The 23,734-nt window shown below is 39.2% G+C and overlaps 1 protein-coding gene across 1 annotated transcript in view; it reads left to right on the top strand.

The window, feature by feature from the left end:
• The window catches only part of ANO4 (anoctamin 4), a 675,069-nt gene extending 660,412 nt beyond the window's left edge, over positions 1-14,657 (top strand). Inside the window, 2 exon segments of the mRNA XM_053719254.1 lie at positions 10,560-10,774; positions 14,042-14,657. Coding sequence (XP_053575229.1) covers positions 10,560-10,751 — 192 coding nt within the window. The 3' untranslated portion in view covers positions 10,752-10,774; positions 14,042-14,657.
• Positions 14,658-23,734: the final 9,077 nt, after the last annotated feature.

The following is a 23,734-nucleotide window of genomic DNA, read 5'->3' as shown; positions in this document are numbered from 1 at the left end:
TCTCTGCCACCGTGGAAACTTCCATTGAGACAGGACCTTCTCATTCAAGGTCCTTTCCAACATCTAAATCTAATTTCTCTGCAGCTGACTGCGTGGAGATTGAACGCTTGATTTTATCTAAGCGAGGATTCTCTGATTCAGTTATCAATACTTTGATACAGGCTAGAAAGCCTGTCACTAGAAAAATCTATCATAAGATATGGTGTAAATATCTTTATTGGTGTGAATCCAAGGGTTACTCATGGAGTAAAGTTAGGATTCCTAGGATTCTGTCTTTTCTCCAAGAAGGATTGGAGAAAGGGTTATCAGCAAGTTCCTTAAAGGGACAAATTTCAGCTTTGTCAATTCTGTTTCACAAACGTTTGGCAAATGTACCAGATGTTCAGTCTTTTTGTCAGGCTCTATCTAGGATTAAGCCTGTATTTAGACCTATTACTCCTCCCTGGAGTTTGAATTTAGATCTTCGAGTTCTTCAGGGGGTTCCGTTTGAACCCATGCATTCCATAGATATTAAATTGTTATCTTGGAAAGTTCTGTTTTTAGTTGCTATTTCTTCTGCTCGAAGAGTTTCTGAGCTTTCAGCATTACAATGTGATTCGCCTTATCTTATATTTCATTCTGATAAGGTGGTTTTACGTACCAAACCTGGATTTCTTCCTAAGGTTGTTTCAAATAAGAACATTAATCAGGAAATTGTTGTTCCTTCCTTGTGTCCTAATCCTTCTTCTAAGAAGGAACGTCTGTTACATAACTTGGACGTGGTCCGTGCCTTAAAGTTTTACTTACAGGCAACTAAGGATTTCCGTCAATCATCTTCATTATTCATTGTTTATTCCGGAAAGCGTAGGGGTCAGAAAGCTACGGCTACCTCTCTTTCTTTTTGGCTGAGAAGTATCATCCGCCTGGCATATGAGACTGCTGGACAGCAGCCTCCTGAAAGAATTACGGCTCATTCTACTAGGGCTGTGGCTTCCACATGGGCTTTTAAAAACAATGCATCTGTTGAACAGATTTGTAAGGCTGCGACTTGGTCGTCCCTTCACACTTTTTAAAAATTTTACAAATTTGATACTTTTGCTTCTTCTGAGGCTATCTTTGGGAGAAAGGTTCTTCAAGCAGTGGTGCCTTCTGTTTAGGTTCCTGTCTTGTCCCTCCCTTTCATCCGTGTCCTATTGCTTTGGTATTTGTTTCCCACAAGTAAGGATGAAATCCGTGGACTCGTCATATCTTTGTAAAAGAAAACTAAATTTATGCTTACCTGATAAATTACTTTCTTTTACGATATGACGAGTCCATGGCCCACCCTGTTCTTTTTAAGACAGTTTTTCTTTATATTTTTTGTAAACTAAAGTCACCTTTGCACCTTTTTAGCCTTTCCTTTTCTCTTCCTATAACCTTCGGCCGAATGACTGGAGGTGGAGGGGAAGGGAGGGGCTATATATACAGCTCTGCTGTGGTGCTCTTTGCCACTTCCTGTTAGCAGGAGGTTAATATCCCACAAGTAAGGATGAAATCCGTGGACTCGTCATATCGTAAAAGAAAGTCATTTATCAGGTAAGCATAAATTTAGTTATTTCCCATTCCCCAATTTTGCATAACCAACACAGTTATAATAATATACTTTTTACCTCTGTGATTACCTTGTATCTATGACTCTGCAAACTGCCCCCTTATTTCAGTTCTTTTGACAGACTTTCATTTTTAGCCAATCAGTGCTTGCTCTTAGGAGCTTCACGTGCCTGAGCTCAATGTTATCTATATGAAACACATGAACTAACGCCCTCTAGTGGTGAAAAACTGTCAAAATGCTTTCAGATTAGAGGTAGCCTTCAAGGTCTAAGAAATTAGCATATATACCTCCTAGATTTAGCTTTCAACTAAGAATACCAAGAGAACAAAGCAAAATTGGTAATAAAAGTAAATTGGAAAGTTGTTTAAAATTGCATGCCCTATTTAAATCATGAAAGTTTTTTTTTTTACTTGACTGTCCCTTTAAAATAGGAAAGTTTTTCAAAATGTTATTTTTAGGTGTGCAACTGTGCATGTATGTATATGTGTGTGTATGTATAAATATATATATATATATATATATATATATATATTTATATATATATATATTTATATATGTATATGTGTGTGTATTTTTATATATATATATATATATATATATATGTGTGTGTGTGCGTTTGTATGTGTATGTATGTATATTGTTTATACATACATATACTGTATATACATAAACTTCAAGTTAGTTTTCTCTTGTTAAGTGTATCCAGTCCACGGATCATCCATTACTTATGGGATATTAACTCCTCCCCAACAGGAAGTGCAAGAGGATTCACCCAGCAGAGCTGCTATATAGCTCCTCCCCTAACTGCCATTACCAGTCATTCTCTTGCACCCAACGAATAGATAGGATGTGTGAGAGGACTGTGGTGATTATACTTAGTTTCATACCTTCAATCAAAAGTTTGTTATTTTATAATAGCACCGGAGTGTGTTATTCCTTCTCTGGTAGAATTTGAAGAAGAATCTACCTGAGTTTTTCTATGATTTTAGCCGGAGTAGTTAAGATCATATTGCTGTTTCTCGGCCATCTGAGGAGAGGTAAACTTCAGATCAGGGGACAGCGGGCAGATTAATCTGCAAAGAGGTATGTAGCAGCTTATTATTTTCTGACAATGGAATTGATGAGAAAATTCTGCCATACCGATATAATGTAAACTCAGCCTTAAATGCAGTAGCAGCAACTGGTATCAGGCTGTCATGTATGTATATTTTACACTTCAGTATTCTGGGGAATGGCACTTCACTGGAATTATACTGTATGCATAAAACTTTAGCCTAATTTGCAGGGACTAGCAACAGGCTTTTTAATAACACTCAATTTATTAATGTTAAACGTTTTTTGCTGGCATGTAAAATCGTTTAATTTTCTGAGGTACTGGGTGAAAAAATGTTTTGGGCACTATTTTTTTCCACTTGGCAGTCGTTTTATTTAATTTATGACAGTTTACTGATCTCTCTCACTGTTATGTGTGAGGGGAAGGGGCCTTTTTTGGCGCTTTTGCTACGCATCAAAAAATTCAGTCAGAAGTTTATTGTCTTCCCTGCATGATCCGGTTCATCTCTACAGAACTCAGGGGTCTTCAAAACTTGTTTTGAGGGAGGTAATCACTCACAGCAGAGCTGTGAGATTGTAGTTGACTGTGATAAAAAAAACGTTTATTTCTGTATTTTTTTTTTTTTTCTGCTATCAGGGTTAGTTATCCTTTGCTAATGGGAGCAATCCTTTGCTAAAATTGTGTTTTTTTACAAAGATTTGATTCTATAACTTTTCAGTTTATTAATTTTCAACTGTCATAACTTTTTCTGTGCTTCTTATAGGCACAGTACGTTTTCATATTATAGTAAATTACTTGAAAAGTATTTCCAAGTTGCTAGTTTATTTGCTAGTGTGTTAAACATGTCTGATTCAGAGGAAGCTATCTGTGCTATATGTGCTAAAGCCAAAGTGGAGCCCAATAGAAATGTATGTACTAACTGTATTGATGCTACTTTAAATAAAAGTCAATCTGTACAAATTGAACATATTTCACCAAACAACGAGGGGAGAGTTATGCCGACTAACTCGCCTCACGTGTCAGTACCTGCATCTCCTGCTCGGGAGGTGCGTGATATTGTAGCGCCGAGTACATCTGGGCGGCCATTACAAATCACATTACAGGATATGGCTACTGTTATGACTGAAGTTTTGGCTAAATTACCAGAACTAAGAGGTAAGCGTGATCACTCTGGGGTGAGAACAGAGTGCGCTGATAATATTAGGGCCATGTCAGACACTGCATCACAATTTGCAGAACATGAGGACGGAGAGCTTCATTCTGCGGGTGACGGTTCTGATCCAAACAAACTGGATTCAGATATTTCAAATTTTAAATTTAAGCTGGAAAACCTCCGTGTATTACTAGGGGAGGTGTTAGCGGCTCTGAATGATTGTAACACAGTTGCAATACCAGAGAAAATGTGTAGGTTGGATAAATATTTTGCGGTACCGGCGAGTACTGACGTTTTTCCTATACCTAAGAGACTTACTGAAATTGTTACTAAGGAGTGGGATAGACCCGGTGTGCCGTTCTCACCCCCTCCGATATTTAGAAAGATGTTTCCAATAGACGCCACCACACGGGACTTATGGCAAACGGTCCCTAAGGTGGAGGGAGCAGTTTCTACTTTAGCTAAGCGTACCACTATCCCGGTGGAGGATAGCTGTGCCTTTTCAGATCCAATGGATAAAAAGTTAGAGGGTTACCTTAAGAAAATGTTTGTTCAACAAGGTTTTATATTGCAACCTCTTGCATGCATTGCGCCTGTCACGGCTGCAGCAGCATTTTGGTTTGAGTCTCTGGAAGAGACACTTGAATCAGCTCAATTAGATGAGATTACACACAAGCTTAAAGCCCTTAAGTTAGCTAACTCATTTATTTCAGATGCCGTAGTACATTTAACTAAACTTACGGCTAAGAATTCCGGATTCGCCATTCAGGCACGCAGAGCACTGTGGCTAAAATCCTGGTCAGCTGACGTTACTTCTAAATCTAAATTGCTTAATATACCTTTCAAAGGGCAGACCTTATTCGGGCCCGGGTTGAAAGAAATTATCGCTGACATTACAGGAGGTAAAGGCCATGCCCTGCCTCAAGACAGAGCCAAACCTAAGGCTAGACAGTCTAATTTTCGTTCCTTTCGTAATTTCAAAGCAGGAGCAGCATCAACTTCCTCTGCACCAAAACAGGAAGGAGCTGTTGCTCGCTACAGACAAGGCTGGAGACCTAACCAGTCCTGGAACAAGGGCAAGCAGGCCAGGAAACCTGCTGCTGCCCCTAAGACAGCATGAATCTAGGGCCCCCGATCCGGGAACGGATCTAGTGGGGGGCAGACTTTCTCTCTTCGCCCAGGCTTGGGCAAGAGATGTCCAGGATCCCTGGGCGTTAGAGATCATATCTCAGGGATACCTTCTAGACTTCAAATTCTCTCCCCCAAGAGGGAGATTTCATCTGTCAAGGTTGTCAACAAACCAAATAAAGAAAGAGGCGTTTCTACGCTGCGTACAAGATCTTTTATTAATGGGAGTGATCCATCCGGTTCCGTGGTCGGAACAAGGACAAGGGTTTTACTCAAATCTGTTTGTGGTTCCCAAAAAAGAGGGAACTTTCAGGCCAATCTTGGATTTAAAGATCCTAAACAAATTCCTAAGAGTTCCATCGTTCAAAATGGAAACTATTCGGACAATTTTACCCATGATCCAAAAGGGTCAGTACATGACCACAGTGGATTTAAAGGATGCTTACCTTCACATACCGATTCACAAAGATCATTACCGGTATCTAAGGTTTGCCTTTCTAGACAGGCATTACCAGTTTGTAGCTCTTCCATTCGGATTGGCTACGGCTCCGAGAATCTTCACAAAGGTTCTGGGTGCTCTTCTGGCGGTACTAAGACCGCGAGGAATTGCGGTAGCTCCGTACCTAGACGACATTCTGATACAAGCTTCAAGCTTTCAAACTGCCAAGTCTCATACAGAGTTAGTACTGGCATTTCTAAGGTCGCATGGATGGAAGGTGAACGAAAAGAAGAGTTCTCTCTTTCCACTCACAAGAGTTCCCTTCTTGGGGACTCTTATAGATTCTGTAGAAATGAAGATTTACCTGACAGAAGACAGGTTAACAAAGCTTCAAAATGCATGCCGTGTCCTTCATTCCATTCAACACCCGTCAGTAGCTCAATGCATGGAGGTGATCGGCTTAATGGTAGCAGCAATGGACATAGTACCCTTTGCACGCCTACATCTCAGACCGCTGCAATTGTGCATGCTAAGTCAGTGGAATGGGGATTACTCAGACTTGTCCCCTACTCTGAATCTGGATCAAGAGACCAGAAATTCTCTTCTATGGTGGCTTTCTCGGCCACATCTGTCCAGGGGGATGCCATTCAGCAGGCCGGACTGGACAATTGTAACAACAGACGCCAGCCTACTAGGTTGGGGCGCTGTCTGGAATTCTCTGAAGGCTCAGGGACAATGGAATCAGGAGGAGAGTCTCCTACCAATAAACATTCTTGAATTGAGAGCAGTTCTCAATGCCCTTCTGGCTTGGCCCCAGTTAACAACTCGGGGGTTCATCAGGTTTCAGTCGGACAACATCACGACTGTAGCTTTCATCAACCATCAGGGAGGGACAAGAAGCTCCCTAGCAATGATGGAAGTATCAAAGATAATTCGCTGGGCAGAGTCTCACTCTTGCCACCTGTCAGCAATCCACATCCCGGGAGTGGAGAACTGGGAGGCGGATTTCTTAAGTCGTCAGACTTTTCATCCGGGGGAGTGGGAACTTCATCCGGAGGTCTTTGCCCAAATACTTCGACGTTGGGGCAAACCAGAGATAGATCTCATGGCGTCTCGACAGAACGCCAAGCTTCCTCGTTACGGGTCCAGATCCAGGGATCCGGGAGCGGTTCTGATAGATGCTTTGACAGCACCTTGGACCTTCGGGATGGCTTATGTGTTTCCACCCTTCCCGATGCTTCCTCGATTGATTGCCAGAATCAAACAGGAGAGAGCATCAGTGATTCTAATAGCGCCTGCATGGCCACGCAGGACTTGGTATGCAGATCTAGTGGACATGTCATCCTGTCCACCTTGGTCGCTACCTCTGAAACAGGACCTTCTGATCCAGGGTCCCTTCAAACATCAAAATCTAATTTCTCTGAAGCTGACTGCTTGGAAATTGAACGCTTGATTTTATCAAAACGTGGTTTTTCTGAGTCAGTTATTGATACCTTAATACAGGCTAGGAAGCCTGTTACCAGAAAGATTTACCATAAGATATGGCGCAAATACTTATATTGGTGCGAATCCAAGAGTTACTCATGGAGTAAGGTTAGGATTCCGAGGATATTGTCTTTTCTACAAGAAGGTTTAGAAAAGGGTTTATCCGCTAGTTCCTTAAAGGGACAGATTTCAGCTCTGTCCATTCTTTTACACAAACGTCTGTCAGAAGTTCCGGACGTTCAAGCTTTTTGTCAGGCTTTAGCTAGGATCAAGCCTGTGTTTAAAACTGTTGCTCCACCATGGAGTTTGAACTTAGTTCTTAATGTTTTACAGGGGGTTCCGTTTGAACCCCTTCATTCCATTGATATCAAGTTGTTATCTTGGAAAGTTCTGTTTTTAATGGCGATTTCCTCGGCTCGAAGAGTCTCTGAGTTATCTGCCTTACATTGTGATTCTCCTTATCTGATTTTTCATTCAGACAAGGTAGTTCTGCGTACTAAACCTGGGTTCCTACCTAAGGTGGTCACTAACAGGAATATCAATCAAGAGATTGTGGTTCCATCTTTGTGTCCTAATCCTTCTTCGAAAAAGGAACGTCTGCTACACAATCTAGATGTAGTCCGTGCCCTGAAATTTTATCTACAGGCAACTAAGGATTTTCGACAAACGTCTTCCCTGTTTGTCGTTTATTCTGGTCAGAGGAGAGGTCAAAAAGCTTCGGCTACCTCTCTCTCCTTTTGGCTTCGTAGCATAATACGGTTAGCCTATGAGACTGCTGGACAGCAGCCTCCTGAAAGAATTACAGCACATTCTACTAGAGCTGTGGCTTCCACTTGGGCCTTTAAGAATGAGGCTTCTGTTGAACAGATTTGCAAGGCTGCAACTTGGTCTTCTCTTCATAATTTTTCCAAATTTTACAAATTTGACACTTTTGCTTCTTCGGAGGCTGTTTTTGGGAGAAAGGTTCTTCAGGCAGTGGTTCCTTCCGTATAAAGAGCCTACCTGTCCCTCCCGTCATTCGTGTACTTTAGCTTTGGTATTGGTATCCCATAAGTAATGGATGATCCGTGGACTGGATACACTTAACAAGAGAAAACATAATTTATGCTTACCTGATAAATTTATTTCTCTTGTAGTGTATTCAGTCCACGGCCCGCCCTGTCACTTTAAGGCAGGTAATTTTTCCATTAAACTACAGTCACCACTGCACCCTATGGTTTTCCTTTCTCTGCATGTTTTCGGTCGAATGACTGGTAATGGCAGTTAGGGGAGGAGCTATATAGCAGCTCTGCTGGGTGAATCCTCTTGCACTTCCTGTTGGGGAGGAGTTAATATCCCATAAGTAATGGATGATCCGTGGACTGGATACACTACAAGAGAAATAAATTTATCAGGTAAGCATAAATTATGTTTTATTGCGACATTTTGGGGAAAACAACTTTCCCTTCCTCTAGCAAATATATAGTGACAATATTGACTTATTTTAACCCCTCAGTGCATTACAAAATAAACCAATCATTACCTTCAACTGGATTTCACCAAATAATTCATGAAACTTTCTCACTCGCCGCGATTGAAACTGACGTCATCCGCAAACCGGAAGTATGTCAGCGCTACTGACGTACATGTAAACAAGTCATTTAGGAGTTTAGTTTGTTAATTTCTCTAACACCCCCACGCTGATTGTTTTTGAAGTGAGAGTGTACTATATTGTACAGCTTATGTATGTGTGTGTGTGTATATACTGTGTATATATATATATATATATAATGTGTATGTATATATATATATATATATATATATATATATGTTTTTATATATATATATACTGTATAAAATATATATATATATATATATATATATATATATAGTGATACATGTATATACACCCTTTTCCAAATTATTATGCCAATGATATCTTTCTCATTTACCTAAATAATTGATGTAAACAACAGTCAGCATAATTCTCATGTTATCAACTATTAAGAGTACAATTCAAATTTTATTGAACAAACCTCCTAATGATAACAGTATTTTTTTTCAAAATAAAAAACTTACAATGCACTGTTCCAAATTATTATGCAAAGTAAGTTTTAAAACACTTTATAGGTTGTAAAGAACTGAAAATTGTCATTTGTTGTATTTGCAGCATATTTACTGAAATCAAAAGCTATTTCAATCACACTTTGAACAACATTTTAACTTTTAAACATTTTAACAGGTCAAGTTACATTTTAACATAGGACCCCTTATTTGATAGCAGCTTCACAAGTCTTGCATCCATTGAACTTGTGAGTTTTTGGACAGTTTCTGCTTGAATTTGTTTGCAAGATGTCAGAATAGCCTCCCAGAGCTGCTGTTTGGATGTAAACTGCCTCCCATCCTCATAGATCTTTTGCTTGAGGATGCTCCAAAGGTTCTCAATAGGATTGAGGTCAGGGGAGGATGGAGGCCACACCATGACTTTCTCTCCTTTTATCCCCATAGCAGCCATTGATGCAGAGGTATTCTTTGCAGCATGAGATGGTGAATTGTCATGCATGAAGATGATTTTATTACGGAAAGCATAGTTCTTCCTTCTGTACCAGGGAAGGAAGTGGTCAGTCAGGAACTCCACATACTTTGCAGAGGTCATCTTTACACCTTCAGGGACCCTAAAGGGGCCGACCAGCTCTCTTCCCATGATTCTGGCCCAAAACATGACTCCACCACTGCCTTGTTGACATCGCAGCCTTGTTGGAACACCACCAATTATCCACTACTCCATCCATCTGAACCATCCAGGGTTGCACGGCACTCATCAGTGAACAGGACTGTTTGAAAATTAGTCTTCATGTATTTTTCTGCCCAATGCAGCCGTTTCTGCTTATGAGCATTGGTTAGTGGTGGCCGAATGGAAGGTTTATGCACAGTTTCAAGACTCTGGAGGACTCTACACCTTGATTTCTGTGGGACTCCAGAGGCACTAGCAGCTTCAAATATCTGTTTGCTGCTATTTAATGGTATTTTAGCAGCTGCTTTCTTGATCCGATGCATGGATCTGGCAGAAATCTTCCTCAATGTGCCTTTATCTGCACAAACCCGTCTGTGCTCTGAATCAGCCACAAATCTCTTAATAGTGCGATGATCACGCTTAAGTTTTCGTGAAATATCTAATGTTTTCATACCTCGTCCAAGGCATTGAACTATTTCACTCTTTTCGGCAGCAGAGAGATCCTTTTTCTTCCCCATATTGCTTGAAAAATGGTGCTCTGCTTAATAATGTGGAACACCCTCCTTTAGTACTTTTTCCTTTAATTGGGCTCACCTGGCAATCTAATTATCACAGGTGTTCGAGATTGTTTTCAGTGATCAAAAGAGCCATGAGACACAATGCCATCCATGAGTTAAACTAAAAAAAAATTGTTTTAATCTTTGTGCCACCGAAATAGAATTTGCATAATAATTTGGAACAGGGTGTGTGTATATATATATGTAAATAGATCTATACTGTGTGTGTATGTGCATTCTGAGTTTTATAAAAATATGTGTAAAATGCTACATAATTACACCAAGATAAAATAGTATTAATATTTTTTCACATAAATGTATTTTATAGTAATATGAAAATATAGTTGTGTTATATAAACAGAGTAGCATGTTCTTTGCATTTCTCCTTAAAGAACCCACAATAAAAACAAATATATGTATCAGAATGATCTGAAATTATTATTTTTTTATTTATTTACAGCATCTTGTTTTTTGCATAAAGAATTTGATCTCCTATCTAATACCTGACCTCCCAAAAGACTTAAGGGACCGGATGAGGAGAGAAAAATACCTTATACAAGAAATGATGTATGAAGCAGAATTAGAACGAGTACAAAAAGAAAAGAAGGAAAGAAAAAAACATGAAAAATATCAGAACAATGAGTGGCCCTAAATGTGGAAAATAGCGTTTAAAAGGTATTTTTTTTTTTTTTATTATTATTTTTTTTAATCATCAACTCGATGGGATGTTAAAACACTATTACAATTGCTTATGTTGAAAATGAGCATTTCTGTCTTGAAAGGGTTTCAGTGTATAACTTTGTGGATCACCTTTGAATATTAATACCATTATTATTACTATTTCAAATGTGTTTTTTTTTTTTGTTTTCTTTAATTAAATGTTACATTTAACATAGTGACACGAGAAGCCATTTAAACCAGTTATAGTAATTCAAACTGTAGAATACATTTGGATGAACATTTTTATTCTGCTAAATGAATATGAATGAAGAGAAATTAGACAACTCCGAGTCCTAAGAGTGATTAGGTAACTGAATATCCATACACTGATTCTCACACCTAACTGTTTATAAGATTTGTCCAATTCTCAAAAACATTTTCAATTCATTTTTACATTTTAAATCCAGCATGTTACTTTTCTGTAATGTTGCAAATACATTAACATACAGGTTGAACGTGAAAACTTCCTTGATACATTAACACTACATTTGCTGCGGTTGCCTTAAATGGCCAAACTCCCACCCTACTTGCCTTATTTGAAGAGCCAATCTGTGCTTGTTACTGGTGTAGACAGGGCTAGCCACTCTCATTTAGTTAATAAAGCTTGAGTTGTTTTACACTAATCTTTATGCTAAAACCATTTTGGGACAATTATCTGGTAGGGTTAAAGGGACATTAAACTTCTGCAACTGCATACTATGGTTACTACTTACTTTTGTTTTTCCTCCTGTGTCTGCAGCTCTCTTCATCACACTGGGCACCTCCATCTTGGATTTTAACTATTATTGTGCCATATGACGGAAATGGTGCACATTCGCAGATCAGTGATATAGTTGTCTTGAGGCACTTCAGTTTAGCATGTAATCTAACCCTTTGAGTGCTAAGCACTTTCCCACCTGGGTGCTAAGATTTTTTAATGTTTTTTTATTTTTTGAACAATTTTTTTTTATTTTTTTTTTCAGACCCCCCCAAGACTTACACCATTGGAAAGGTTACAATTACCTTTCCAATGGTGGGTCTTGGGGGTCTGTAGCTGCTTAAATGCCTGACATACAGGCTTCTAAGCAGCATGCCCCCTGCTCCTATACTTAACATTGTTAAGTATAAATAAAGTTGCGCAGTGACGTCATCATGTTATTGCGCGTGATGTCACCATGCAAAACAGGACGCCCTGACGATGCCTGTCACTCTACAGGCACAATCGCCAGGGTAGGAGCGGGTGGGAGCCCCCAGATCTCCCTCAAGGTGGGAGAGTTCTAGTGACGGCTCTGAGCCGTCATTAGCACCAGAGTGGGAAACTCTGTGACGGCTCAGAGCCATCGTTAGCACTCAAAGGGTTAAAGAGCAGGACCTGTACCTTTTTTCCAGAGGCTGCATTTCTCTATATTACTCCTCAGGGCTTTTTCAGGTTTATTATATAACTTTAAACTGGGTAAAAATGCAAGAATGTTACTCTTCAGCTTTCTATTGTGCTGGCTAATCCGAAGTGTAAAATACAGCTGTTAAAAAACGTTGTAACCTCACTGATCTATGAAAGTGCAGGGCTTTTGTCACAGGATGCAACAATATGTGCGTACCAAGATGGCGGCACACAGTATAAAGGTGCAGGGCTTTACCAGCTGGCCTCTGTAATGGATTTAAATACAAATAAATAAAGGAACCGCTTTATAGAAAGCTGCAGGTACAGCATACAATAGCATGGTGAGTAGTTATCATAGTTGTACTCCGTTTAATGTCCCTTTAAATGTATTAGAAACCCAACATTATTTTTCTGTCATGATTCAGATAGAGCATGTGATTTTAAACAACTTTCTTATTTACTTCTATTATCAACTTATCTTCATTATCGTGTTATCTTTTGTTGAAAAGCAGGGATGTATGCTTAGGAGCCTGCCCATTTCTGGAGCACTATATGGCAGTAGTTTTGCAAGGATGTTATCTATTTGCAAGATCACTAGATGGCAGCAATATTTCCTGCCATGTAGTGCTCCAGATGCCTATCATGGGAACAAATCAAATGTAATAATATAATTAAAGGGACATTAAACCCAAATTTTTTCTTTCTTGATTCAGATAGAAAATACCATTTTAAACAACTTTCTAATTTACTTCTATTATCTAATTTGCTTCATTCTCTTGATATTCTTTCCTGAAAAGCATATCTAGATAGGCTGAGTAGCTTCTGATTGGTGGCTGCACATAGATGCCTCCTGTGATTGGCTCACCCGTGTGCATTGCTATTTCTTTAACAAAGGATATCTAAAGAATGAAGCAAATTAGATAATAGAAGTAAATTGGATTGTTGTATTATCTGTCTGAATTATGAAAGAAATGTTTTGAGTTTAATGTCCCTTTAAATTAGAAACTTTTTGAAAATGTTATGCTCTGTCTGAAATGAAAATGATTGGGTTTCATATCCCTTTAAGCTTGTGAAGACTGCAGTATGCAATAATTAGAAACTATACATTTTTAAATGACAGGAAAAGGGTTTATAGTATATTTATACATTTATAATAGTATATTTTAAAGTTGTTTTACTATGGATAATTGTAATTTTTTTTTTTTTAAAAGCTCAAAGTGTTCTATTTCCCTTTAAGAGTTTTTTTTACAGCTACAATTTTTAGTATAGTACAACCCCCATATAAATAATGCAAAGCATACTTTTTAGGTATAATTTCTCTTTGCTTTAAATGTTTCTACTAGTTTCTGTATATTGTAAACATTGAAACGGCTTTCTTTTATAAATAATAAAGAAATATATTTTTAGAATTTGTTAAAAAAAACAAAAAAAATACGGTATTCTTCATTAAAGGGACAATCAATTAAAATTAAACTTTCATGATTCAGATAGAACATGCCATTTTAAACAATTTACTTCCATTAACAAAATGTGCACTGTCTTTTTATATTTAAACTTTTTGAGTCACCAGCTCCTACTGAGCATGTGCAAGAATAAGTGTGTATGCATTTGTGAATGGCTGATGGCTGTCACATGGTACGTGTATGCATTTGTGATTGGCTGATAGCTGTTACATGGTACAGGGGGAGTGGAAAAAGACAACTTTTAATATTGTCAGAAAAAAAATCTACTACTCATTTGACGTTCAGAATAAGTGCTATTGCATTGTCTTGTTATCTTGCATTTGTTGATTATGCAAATCTACTGTGTTGACTGGTCCTTTAACTCTCAAATGTGTATAATTTTAATGTTTTTGCTTGCAGAGCAGAGATGGCAGCTCCCAATTCACTTCTTTACAGCCAATGAAGAAAATACAACTTTATTGCATGGAAACATAAGGACAGCAACACAGTGTTCAGCACATGACAACTGATATACTGTGAAATCTTTATGCAATCAAAAATTGCAATATTCACGTTAGCAGAGCAAGCATGCAATTATTAGAAGATGTACTCAAATTTCTATACTGCTTAATGAAAGCATACGATGGAACGTTTTTTTTTCCATATTTTTATACGTTTTTGCATATTGCCTCATGTCTGTTTTACAGAAAGTGTGCGTTCTGATGCCATTCTTTACTTCATAGAATGTTTACACCTTTCATTCAATCAGCATATTTGGAACTTCAAATCTGTTTACAATAGAAACCATTTTTGTACTTCAGATATTTCTGAGGAAAGTTTCTATGATATTGTACATCTTGTATTGTAAATATATATATGTATATAGAACAAAACGCTTCATTATTTGTACATAGTCAATGCCGAAAAAAGAGAATGTCGAGTTTTCAAAGTTTAAATAAAATTTCTTGGGTAAAAAAAAAAAGCCACATTTTATGCTTGTAATATGTGATGCAATAAACTATATTATGCAACTAAATGTAAAGTTTTGCTGTAACTTTATACAGTTTAATCTGTTTTGTAGGGATCCTTCAGTTGCCATATTGGCCTTGTTGTTATTAGTCTGAATTAGTAATGTGCCCTTATATTCTACAGTGTAATACATGAGGTAACAGTGAAGGACAAAAGATGTATACACAGACATTTTAAGAGGTTTTGCTCCTATGAAATTGTACAACCTAAGTGTTCGCTAAGAGAGAGGATTGGTTTGCTAATTTGAATCAGACTCTAGTAAATTATGAAAGGGACACACAAGTCAAAATTAAACTTTCATGATTTAGATAGAGCTTGCAATTTTAAAACAACTTTCCAATTTGCTTCCTTTAACAAAATGTGTGCAGTCTGTTTATATATTTAAATATTTCAATTTCTGAGTCACCAGCTGCTAAAGAGCATGTGCAAAAATTCAAAGAATTTACGTATATGCATTTGTGATTGGTTGATGGCTGTCACATGATATAGGGGGACTGGAAATAGACATAACTGAAATTTGTCAGAAAAAAAATCTACTTCTCATTTGAAGTTCAGACTAAGTTATTTTGCATTGTCTTTTTATCATGCATTTGTTGATTATGCAAATCTACTTTATTTACTGTTCCTTTAATTGGAGGAGACCTTGGAATGGACAGTTCAGAAGATGGTGTCAAGTGTTTCAAAATGAAGCTCTACCTATGCACTCACGTCCTTGTTCTCTAGTGGTTAAAACACTAGACTAGAGTGTGGAGGTTCTTGGTCATTTATAGGCATCACGAGAACCCATCAATGCATCATAATGTAATCAGATTGGTTAAGGTACAGCATTATTTTTTTTCAAGTTGTGCTTGCATGCAGCTTGTTGAGGGATAGATTTTAAATTAGGAATTTCTCTTAAGAGATAGCTAAAATATTGTACAAATGCTGGGACACAACAATACATATTATGTTAATGCACTGATTTCCCTAAAAAGTGTTACCTTACCATGATTTAACTGTGCCTGGCTTTGTCATGTCAGCTTATCCTATACTGTAATTATGTTGTAAATTAAGATGTAGCCTATGCAAAAAGACCCTATGTGCTCATGAATGAAACAGACTTAATAAAGAGAAGACAAAACACGCACAAACGACACACTTGCTTACCCAACTACAATCCATAAGGGAATTCATCCACCTTAAACCGAAAAGGAAAATACTGATACAGAATATATGAAGTGTGAGTGCTTCTAGAATTATGCTTATATGTGAAGGATGCACATAGAGAGGTTGCAAACCCGTTCTCTCACTGATTAAAGCCTAGTTTCCATTAAGGTGGTAAAGTTTAGAAACGTGCTAAAAACATTTATCTCCAAGCTTTATTACCTCAATGGAAACTATGCCTAAGTTTGTTAGTTTGCCAAAAGCAATGTATATTATTTGGGTGCTGGGAGTGCCTTCTTCACACCCCCTTCAGGGGAGGATACAAATTTAATGACAAGCAGCATGGCATATTTTAAATTTGCTTTTCTATTTTTTTTTAATCCTAATACTATTTTTTATGCATACTTTCGTTACAATTTTAATTGAACACTAAAAGCTATGTGTCTGTAGGGTTATATTATGTTGGGCTTTTTTTTTTTTTTTTTTAACTCATTCTTATAGATATGTAGCATTGCAGTCTTTGAAAGTCTTGCAAAGATGGGCAATGTGAATGTTTGGGGTGCTGTTATGACCCTTATATCAATATAAAATAAACCAACAAGGTTTATTATGCAAGTCTTATGTTACTATACCATTTAGGGATTCATTAATGAGTTTATAATTATTTTAAACATAATTTATAAAGGTAACATAGTGCACAAAAACATTACTAAAATGTGAGATGGATGAACTGTTTAAAAAAGGTGGATGCAGTGTATGGCTTGGGGTGGCCTAAAATACTATATGCTGAAAACAGGGTAATCTGATTTGTATTGGCTGCAGTATTTCATTTCTCCATAAAGGTGGTAAGAGTCCTTACTCCTGGCCACTAGGCCACTAGGAGGAGACGAAGATTCCTAAAACTCAAAGAACCCTTAAAAACTTTCTTCCACCTCACTGGTAAACCAGTCTTATCTTTGCCTCTGCAGGAGTAAGGAGAAAAATGGAGGTGATCCAGATGTTCTTCTGTGAGAGGGGATATCAGACTGATTTGAGGCCCATTTTCCCCTCACAGAGCTACTGCTTGGACTGAGGGAAGTTTATGGAGTATTTGATACTGGCACAATTACACCCAGTGGGAGTTAGTCAGAGACCTGCCACAGGTGTCAAAGTAACCTATGAAAAAAGAAGAAAAGGACAAGAGCGCACCACACACTCTAAGAGTAAAAGTTTTTACTGGATATTCAAAAGCGCAAAACATATAGAATAAAACGTACAGGATTAAAAACAATAGGTGCAATTAGTGACAATATCACCATAAACGACTCCCCCACGCCTGAGTTGAAATGGTAGCAGCCGGGTTTGCTGGAAGCTTGTAACGTATGCTCAATAGATCCTATGGCCGGTCAGCTGTTTGTTAGCCTTCAGCTTGCGATCTTTTTCTTGCAGCATCCGGTGTCGCTTTTTCACAGCTTGTGCGAGGGGAAAGCCTCTGATGCCTCAACGCGTTTCCTCTGGTCTCCACCAGATCCCTAGCCTCCTCCTGTTTGATCATCATTGTAAACCACATACACAGATCCTCTGCTGTTACGCATACAGCACTGGATTGGCTAGCTACCAAAAGCAGTTTTTTTTTCTGCCAATGGTCCAGTAGTGTTGGTACTTGTTAGGCAAGTATGTAGTTAACATTTATGCAAGCCATCACTTAGCTTATATGCTATTAGTTGGTACACTTAGTGTTGCACATGATAGCCAGGGGACTATTGTGATAGGCATTATTTATTATATGTTGTGTATGGTATTTTGGGCTGCAGGAAACTTATATTTTTATTTCACCATATGTTTTACTTTTTGCAGTGCACATCGGTTATTTTAAGTGTGTTATTTAGCTTTTCATGCACGTTATTTTTATTTGTACGTTGGCTTGTTTGCGCCTTGATTGTTTGGTGCGTGCTGGCTTTACACGTGTGTCCATATAGTGCTATTGGTTTTATGCGGTTACAGATATGCGCATATCGGCTTGATTGTGCTCCTTGCATGTTTAACGTATGTCGGCTTTTGTTTGCGCACACATCCTTTTGTGTTCTGTTTAGTGTGCTGCTCAAATGAGCATGTGTTGGATTTTTAGCATGCTTCTGTGTCATGCGCATAGGCTATTTATTTAGCCTGTATGTTTTATGATGGAGCATACTGTTTCTGTCCCCTCGATATCGAGGCATCCTGTAATAACCCTTCTTACCCCACCGGTGCAAAGAGAGCCACTCTGTGGCCCTCTCTGCACCAAACTGGGCCTAGATCAATACTTGGGGTTGTCTACTACGCTACACTAAAGCTAAAATTAACCCTAGAAGCTCCCTACATGCTCCCTAATTTACCCATTCACTGCTGGGCATAATACACGTGTGATGCGCAGTGGCATTTAGCGGCCTTCTAATTACCAAAAAGCAACGCCAAAGCCATATATGTCTGCTATTTCTGAACAAAGGGGATCCCAGAGAAGCATTTACAACCATTTATGTCATAATTGCACAAGTTGTTTGTAAATAATTTCAGTGAGAAAGTTTGTGAAAAAATTTGTGAAAAAGTGAACGATTTTTTTTATTTGATCGCATTTGGCGGTGAAATGGTGGCATGAAATATACCAAAAGGGCCTTGATCAATACTTTGGGATGTCTTCTAAAAAAAAATATATACATGTCAATGGATAATTAGGGATTCCTGAAAGATATCAGTGTCCCAATGTAACTAGCGCTAATTTTGAAAAAAAAAAGTGGTTTGGAAATAGCAAAGTGCTACTTGTATTTATTGCCCTATAACTTGCAAAAAAAAGCAAAGAACATGTAAACATTGGGTATTTCTAAACTCAGGACAAAATTTAGAAACTATTTAGCATGGGTGTTTTTTGGTGGTTGTAGATGTGTAACAGATTTTGGGGGTCAAAGTTAGAAAAAACATAATTTATGCTTACCTGATAAATTTATTTCTCTTGTGATGCATCGAGTCCATGGATTCATCCTTACTTGTGGGATATTCTCCTTCCCTACAGGAAGTGGCAAAGAGAGCACCCACAGCAGAGCTGTCTATATAGCTCCTCCCTTAGTTCCACCCCCCAGTCATTCGACCGAAGGCTAGGAAGAAAAAGGAGAAACTATAGGGTGCATTGGTGACTGAAAGTTTTAAAATAAAAAATATATATGCCTGTCTTAAAAAACAGGACGGGCCGTGGACTCGATACATCACAAGAGAAATAAATTTATCAGGTAAGCATAAATTATGTTTTCTCTTGTAAGATGTATCGAGTCCACAGATTCATCCTTACTTGTGGGATACCAATACCAAAGCTTTAGGACACGGATGAAGGGATGGACAAGACAGGGACCTTAAATGGAAGGCACCACTGCTTGTAGAAACTTTCTCCCAAAAATAGCCTCCGAAGAAGCAAAAGTATCGAATTTGGAAAATTTGGAAAAAGTATGAAGCGAAGACCAAGTCGCCACCTTACAAATCTGTTCAACAGAAGCCTCATTTTTAAAAGCCCATGTGGAAGCCACAGCTCTAGTAGAATGAGCAGTAATTCTTTCAGGAGGCTGCTGTCCAGCAGTCTCATAGGCCAAACGGATGATGCTTTTCAGCCAAAAGGAAAGAGAGGTAGCCGTAGCTACAACAAACAAAGAAGATGCTTGATGGAAATCTTTAGTTGCTTGTAAATAGAACTTTAAAGCACGAACCACATCAAGATTGTGTAACAGATGTTCCTTCTTAGATGAAGGATTAGGACACAAAGAAGGAACCACAATCTCTTGATTGATATTCTTATTAGAAACAACATTAGGAAGAAACCCAGGTTTGGTACGTAAAACCACCTTATCTGCATGGAAAACAAGGTAAGGGGAATCACATTGTAAAGCAGAAAGCTCAGAAACTCTTCGAGCCTTAGAGATAGCTACTAAAAACAAAACTTTCCAAGATAGAAGCTTAATATCTATGGAATGCATAGGTTCAAACGGAACCCCTTGAAGAACTTTAAGAACTAAGTTTAGGCTCCATGGCGGAGCAACAGGTTTAAATACAGGCTTGATCCTGACCAAAGCCTGACTAAATGCTTGAACGTCTGGGACATCTGCCAGACGTTTGTGTAGTAGAATAGACAAAGCAGATATTTGTCCTTTTAGGGAACTAGCAGATAATCCCTTCTCCAAACCTTGGAGAAAAGACAATATTCTAGGAATCCTAATCTTACTCCACGAGTAACCTTTGGATTCACACCAATAAAGATATTTGCGCCAAATCTTATGATAGATCTTCCTGGTGACAGGCTTTCTATCCTGATTCAGGGTATCAATGACTGACTCAGAGAAACCACGCTTTGATAGAATCAGGCGTTCAATCTCCAAGCAGTCAGGCGCAGAGAAATTAGATTTGGATGCGTGAACAGACCTTGGATTAGAAGGTCCCGCCTCATTGGCAGAGTCCACGGTGGAACCGAGGACATGTCCACTAGGTCTGCATACCAAGTCCTGCGTGGCCACGCTGGTGCTTTCAGAATCACCGAAGCTCTCTCCTGCTTGATTCTGGCAACCAGACGTGGGAGGAGAGGAAACGGTGGAAATACATAGGCCAGATTGAAGGACCAAGGCATTGCTAGAGCATCTATCAGTACCGCCTTGGGATCCCGGGACCTGGACCCGTAACGAGGAAGTTTGGCATTCTGACGAGATGCCATCAGATCCAATTCTGGTGTGCCCCATAGCTGACTCAGCTGGGCAAATACCTCCGGATGGAGTTTCCACTCCCCTGGATGAAAAGTCTGACGACTTAGAAAATCCGCCTCCCAGTTCTCTACTCCTGGGATGTGGATTGCTGAGAGATGGCAAGAGTGATCCTCTGCCAACCGGATTATTTTGGTTACCTCCATCATCGCTAGAGAACTCCTTGTTCCTCCTTGATGATTGATATAAGCTACAGTCGTGATGTTGTCTGACTGAAACCTGATGAATTTGGCCGCAGCAAGCTGAATATCGCTCTCAGTTCTAGAATGTTTATCGGGAGGAGAGCTTCCTCCCGAGACCATAAGCCCTGCTTTCAGGGAGTTCCAGACTGCACCCCAGCCTAGCAGGCTGGCATCTGTCGTTACAATGAGCCACTCTGGCCTGAGGAAACACATTCCCTGAGACAGGTGGTCCTGAGACTGAGAATCTCTGGTCTCCTTTTCCAGATGCAGTTGAGGAGATAAATCTGCATAATCCCCATTCCACTGTTTGAGCATGCATAGTTGCAGTGGTCTGAGGTGTATGCGGGCAAAAGGAACTATGTCCATTGCCGCTACCATGAGTCCGATTACCTCCATACACTGAGCCACTGATGGCCGAGGAATGGAATGAAGAGCTCGGCAAGTGGTTAAGAGTTTTAATTTTCTGACCTCCGTCAGAAATATTTTCATTTCTACCGAGTCCCTAGGAAGGAAACTCTTGTAAGAGTGAAGAGAGAACTCTTTTTTATGTTCACCTTCCACCCGTGAGATCTCAGAAAAGCCAACACGATGTCCGTGTGAGACTTGGCTAGCTGGAAACTCGATGCCTGAATTAAGATGTCATCTAGATAAGGCGCCACTGCTATGCCCCGTGGTCGTAGAACCGCCAGAAGGGACCCTAGCACTTTTGTGAAAATTTTGGGAGTCGTGGCCAACCCGAAGGTAAGGGCCACAAACTGGTAATGACTGTTTATAAAGGCGAATCTGAGAAATTGATAATGATCTCTGTGAATAGGGATGTGTAGATACGCATCCTTTAAGTCCACGGTAGTCATATATTGACCCTCCTGGATCAGAGGTCGAATAGTCTCCATCTTGAATGATGGAACTTTGAGGAACTTGTTTAGAATTTTGAGATCCAAGATTGGTCTGAAAGTTCCCTCTTTTTTGGGAACCACAAACAGGTTTGAATAAAACCCCAGCCCTTGTTCCTCTTTTGGGACTGGGCGGATCACCCCCATGGTATGTAGTTCTTCTACACAGCGTAAGAACGCCTCTCTCTTTGTCTGGTTTACAGACAATCGAGAAATGTGAAATCTCCCCCTTGGAAGGGAGCCTTTGAATTCCAGAAGATATCCCTGGGACACAATTTCTAAAGCCCAGGGATCGTGAACATCTCTTGCCCAAGCCTGAGCGAAGAGAGAGAGTCTGCCCCCTACTAGATTCGGTCCCGGATCGGGGGCTACCCCTTCATGCTGTCTTAGAGGCAGCTGCAGGCTTCTTGGCCTGTTTACCCTTGTTCCAAGCCTGGTTAGGTCTCCAGACTGACTTGGATTGGGCAAAATTCCCCTCTTGCTTTGCAGCAGAGGAAGCTGAAGCGGGACCACTCTTAAAGTTCCGAAAGGAACGAAAATTATTTTGTTTGGTCCTCATCTTATTTGATCTATCCTGAGGGAGGGCATGACCTTTCCCTCCAGTGATGTCTGAAATAATCTCTTTCAGTTCAGGCCCGAATAGGGTCTTACCTTTGAAAGGAATGTTCAAAAGTTTAGATTTAGATGACACATCAGCAGACCAGGACCTTAGCCATAACGCCCTGCGTGCTAAAATGGCAAAACCTGAATTCTTTGCTGCTAATTTAACCAATTGAAATGCGGCATCTGTAATAAAAGAATTAGCCAACTTAAAGGCCTTAATTCTGTCCATAATCTCCTCTAATGGAGTCTCCATTTGAAGGGCCTCTTCTAGAGCCTCAAGCCAGAAAGCAGCTGCAGTCGTTACAGGAACAATGCACGCAATAGGTTGGAGAGAAAAACCTTGATGAACAAAGATTTTCTTCAGGAGACCCTCTAAACCCTCTAATTTTTTATCCATAGGATCTTTGAAAGCACAACTGTCCTCGATAGGTATAATTGTACGCTTAGACAGAGTAGAAATAGCTCCCTCAACCTTAGGAACTGTCTGCCATGAGTCCCTTATGGTGTCAGATATGGGAAACATTTTCTTAAAAACAGGAGGGGGAGTGAACGGAATACCTGGTCTATACCACTCCTTAGCAATAATATTCACAATCCTCTTAGGGACTGGAAAAACATCAGTGTAAACAGGAACCTCTAAGTATTTATCCATTTTACACAATTTCTCTGGGACCACTATAGGGTCACAATCATCTAGAGTTGCTAATACCTCCTAGCAATAAGCGGAGGTGTTCAAGCTTAAATTTAAAGGCCGCCATATCAGAATCTGTCTGAGGAAGCGTCTTTCCTGAATCAGAAATTTCTCCCTCAGATAACAAATCCCTCATCCCTTCAGAGCATTGTGAGGGCATATCAGATACGGCTACTAAAGCGTGAGATGGCTCAGCATTTATCCTTAACCGAGAGCTGTCCCGCTTTCCTTGTAAACCAGGCAGTTTGGATAAAACCTCTGTGAGGGTTGTATTCATAACTGTGGCCATGTCTTGTAAAGTAAATGAATTTGACGCACTAGAGGTACTTGGCGTCACTTGTGCGGGCGTTACTGGTTGTGACACTTGGGGAGAGCTAGATGGCGAACCCTCATTTACTTCTGACTGAGAATCATCTATTGCTCTATTTTTAAGTGCTAATATATGTTGTTTATAATTTATAGACATATCAGTACAATTGGGACACATTCTAAGAGGGGGTTCCACAATGGCTTCCAAACATATTGAACTAGGATTTTCCTTGGTGTCAGACATGTTAAACAGGCTAGTAATGTAACAAGCAAGCTTGGAAAACACTGTAATCAAAGTAAATAACACTTAGAAATAAAACGGTACTGTGCCTTTAAGAGAAAAAGAAAAGCTGCACAAGTTCTGCTAAACAGTGTAAAAAAGCAGTAAACTTAACGACATTTTTACAGTAGTATCTTACAGCCTTAGTAACTTTGCACAGCTATGCAAATAAACAATTAACCCCTTAATGGCAAAACCGGATTGAAAAAACGTCAAAACTGGTAAAAAAGACTTT

This window comes from Bombina bombina, chromosome 6, assembly GCF_027579735.1.
Source record: "Bombina bombina isolate aBomBom1 chromosome 6, aBomBom1.pri, whole genome shotgun sequence".
Lineage (NCBI taxonomy): Eukaryota > Metazoa > Chordata > Amphibia > Anura > Bombinatoridae > Bombina > Bombina bombina.
The sequence above is the reverse complement of the archived record's forward strand: the minus strand, read 5'-3'. Positions and strand labels throughout refer to the sequence as shown.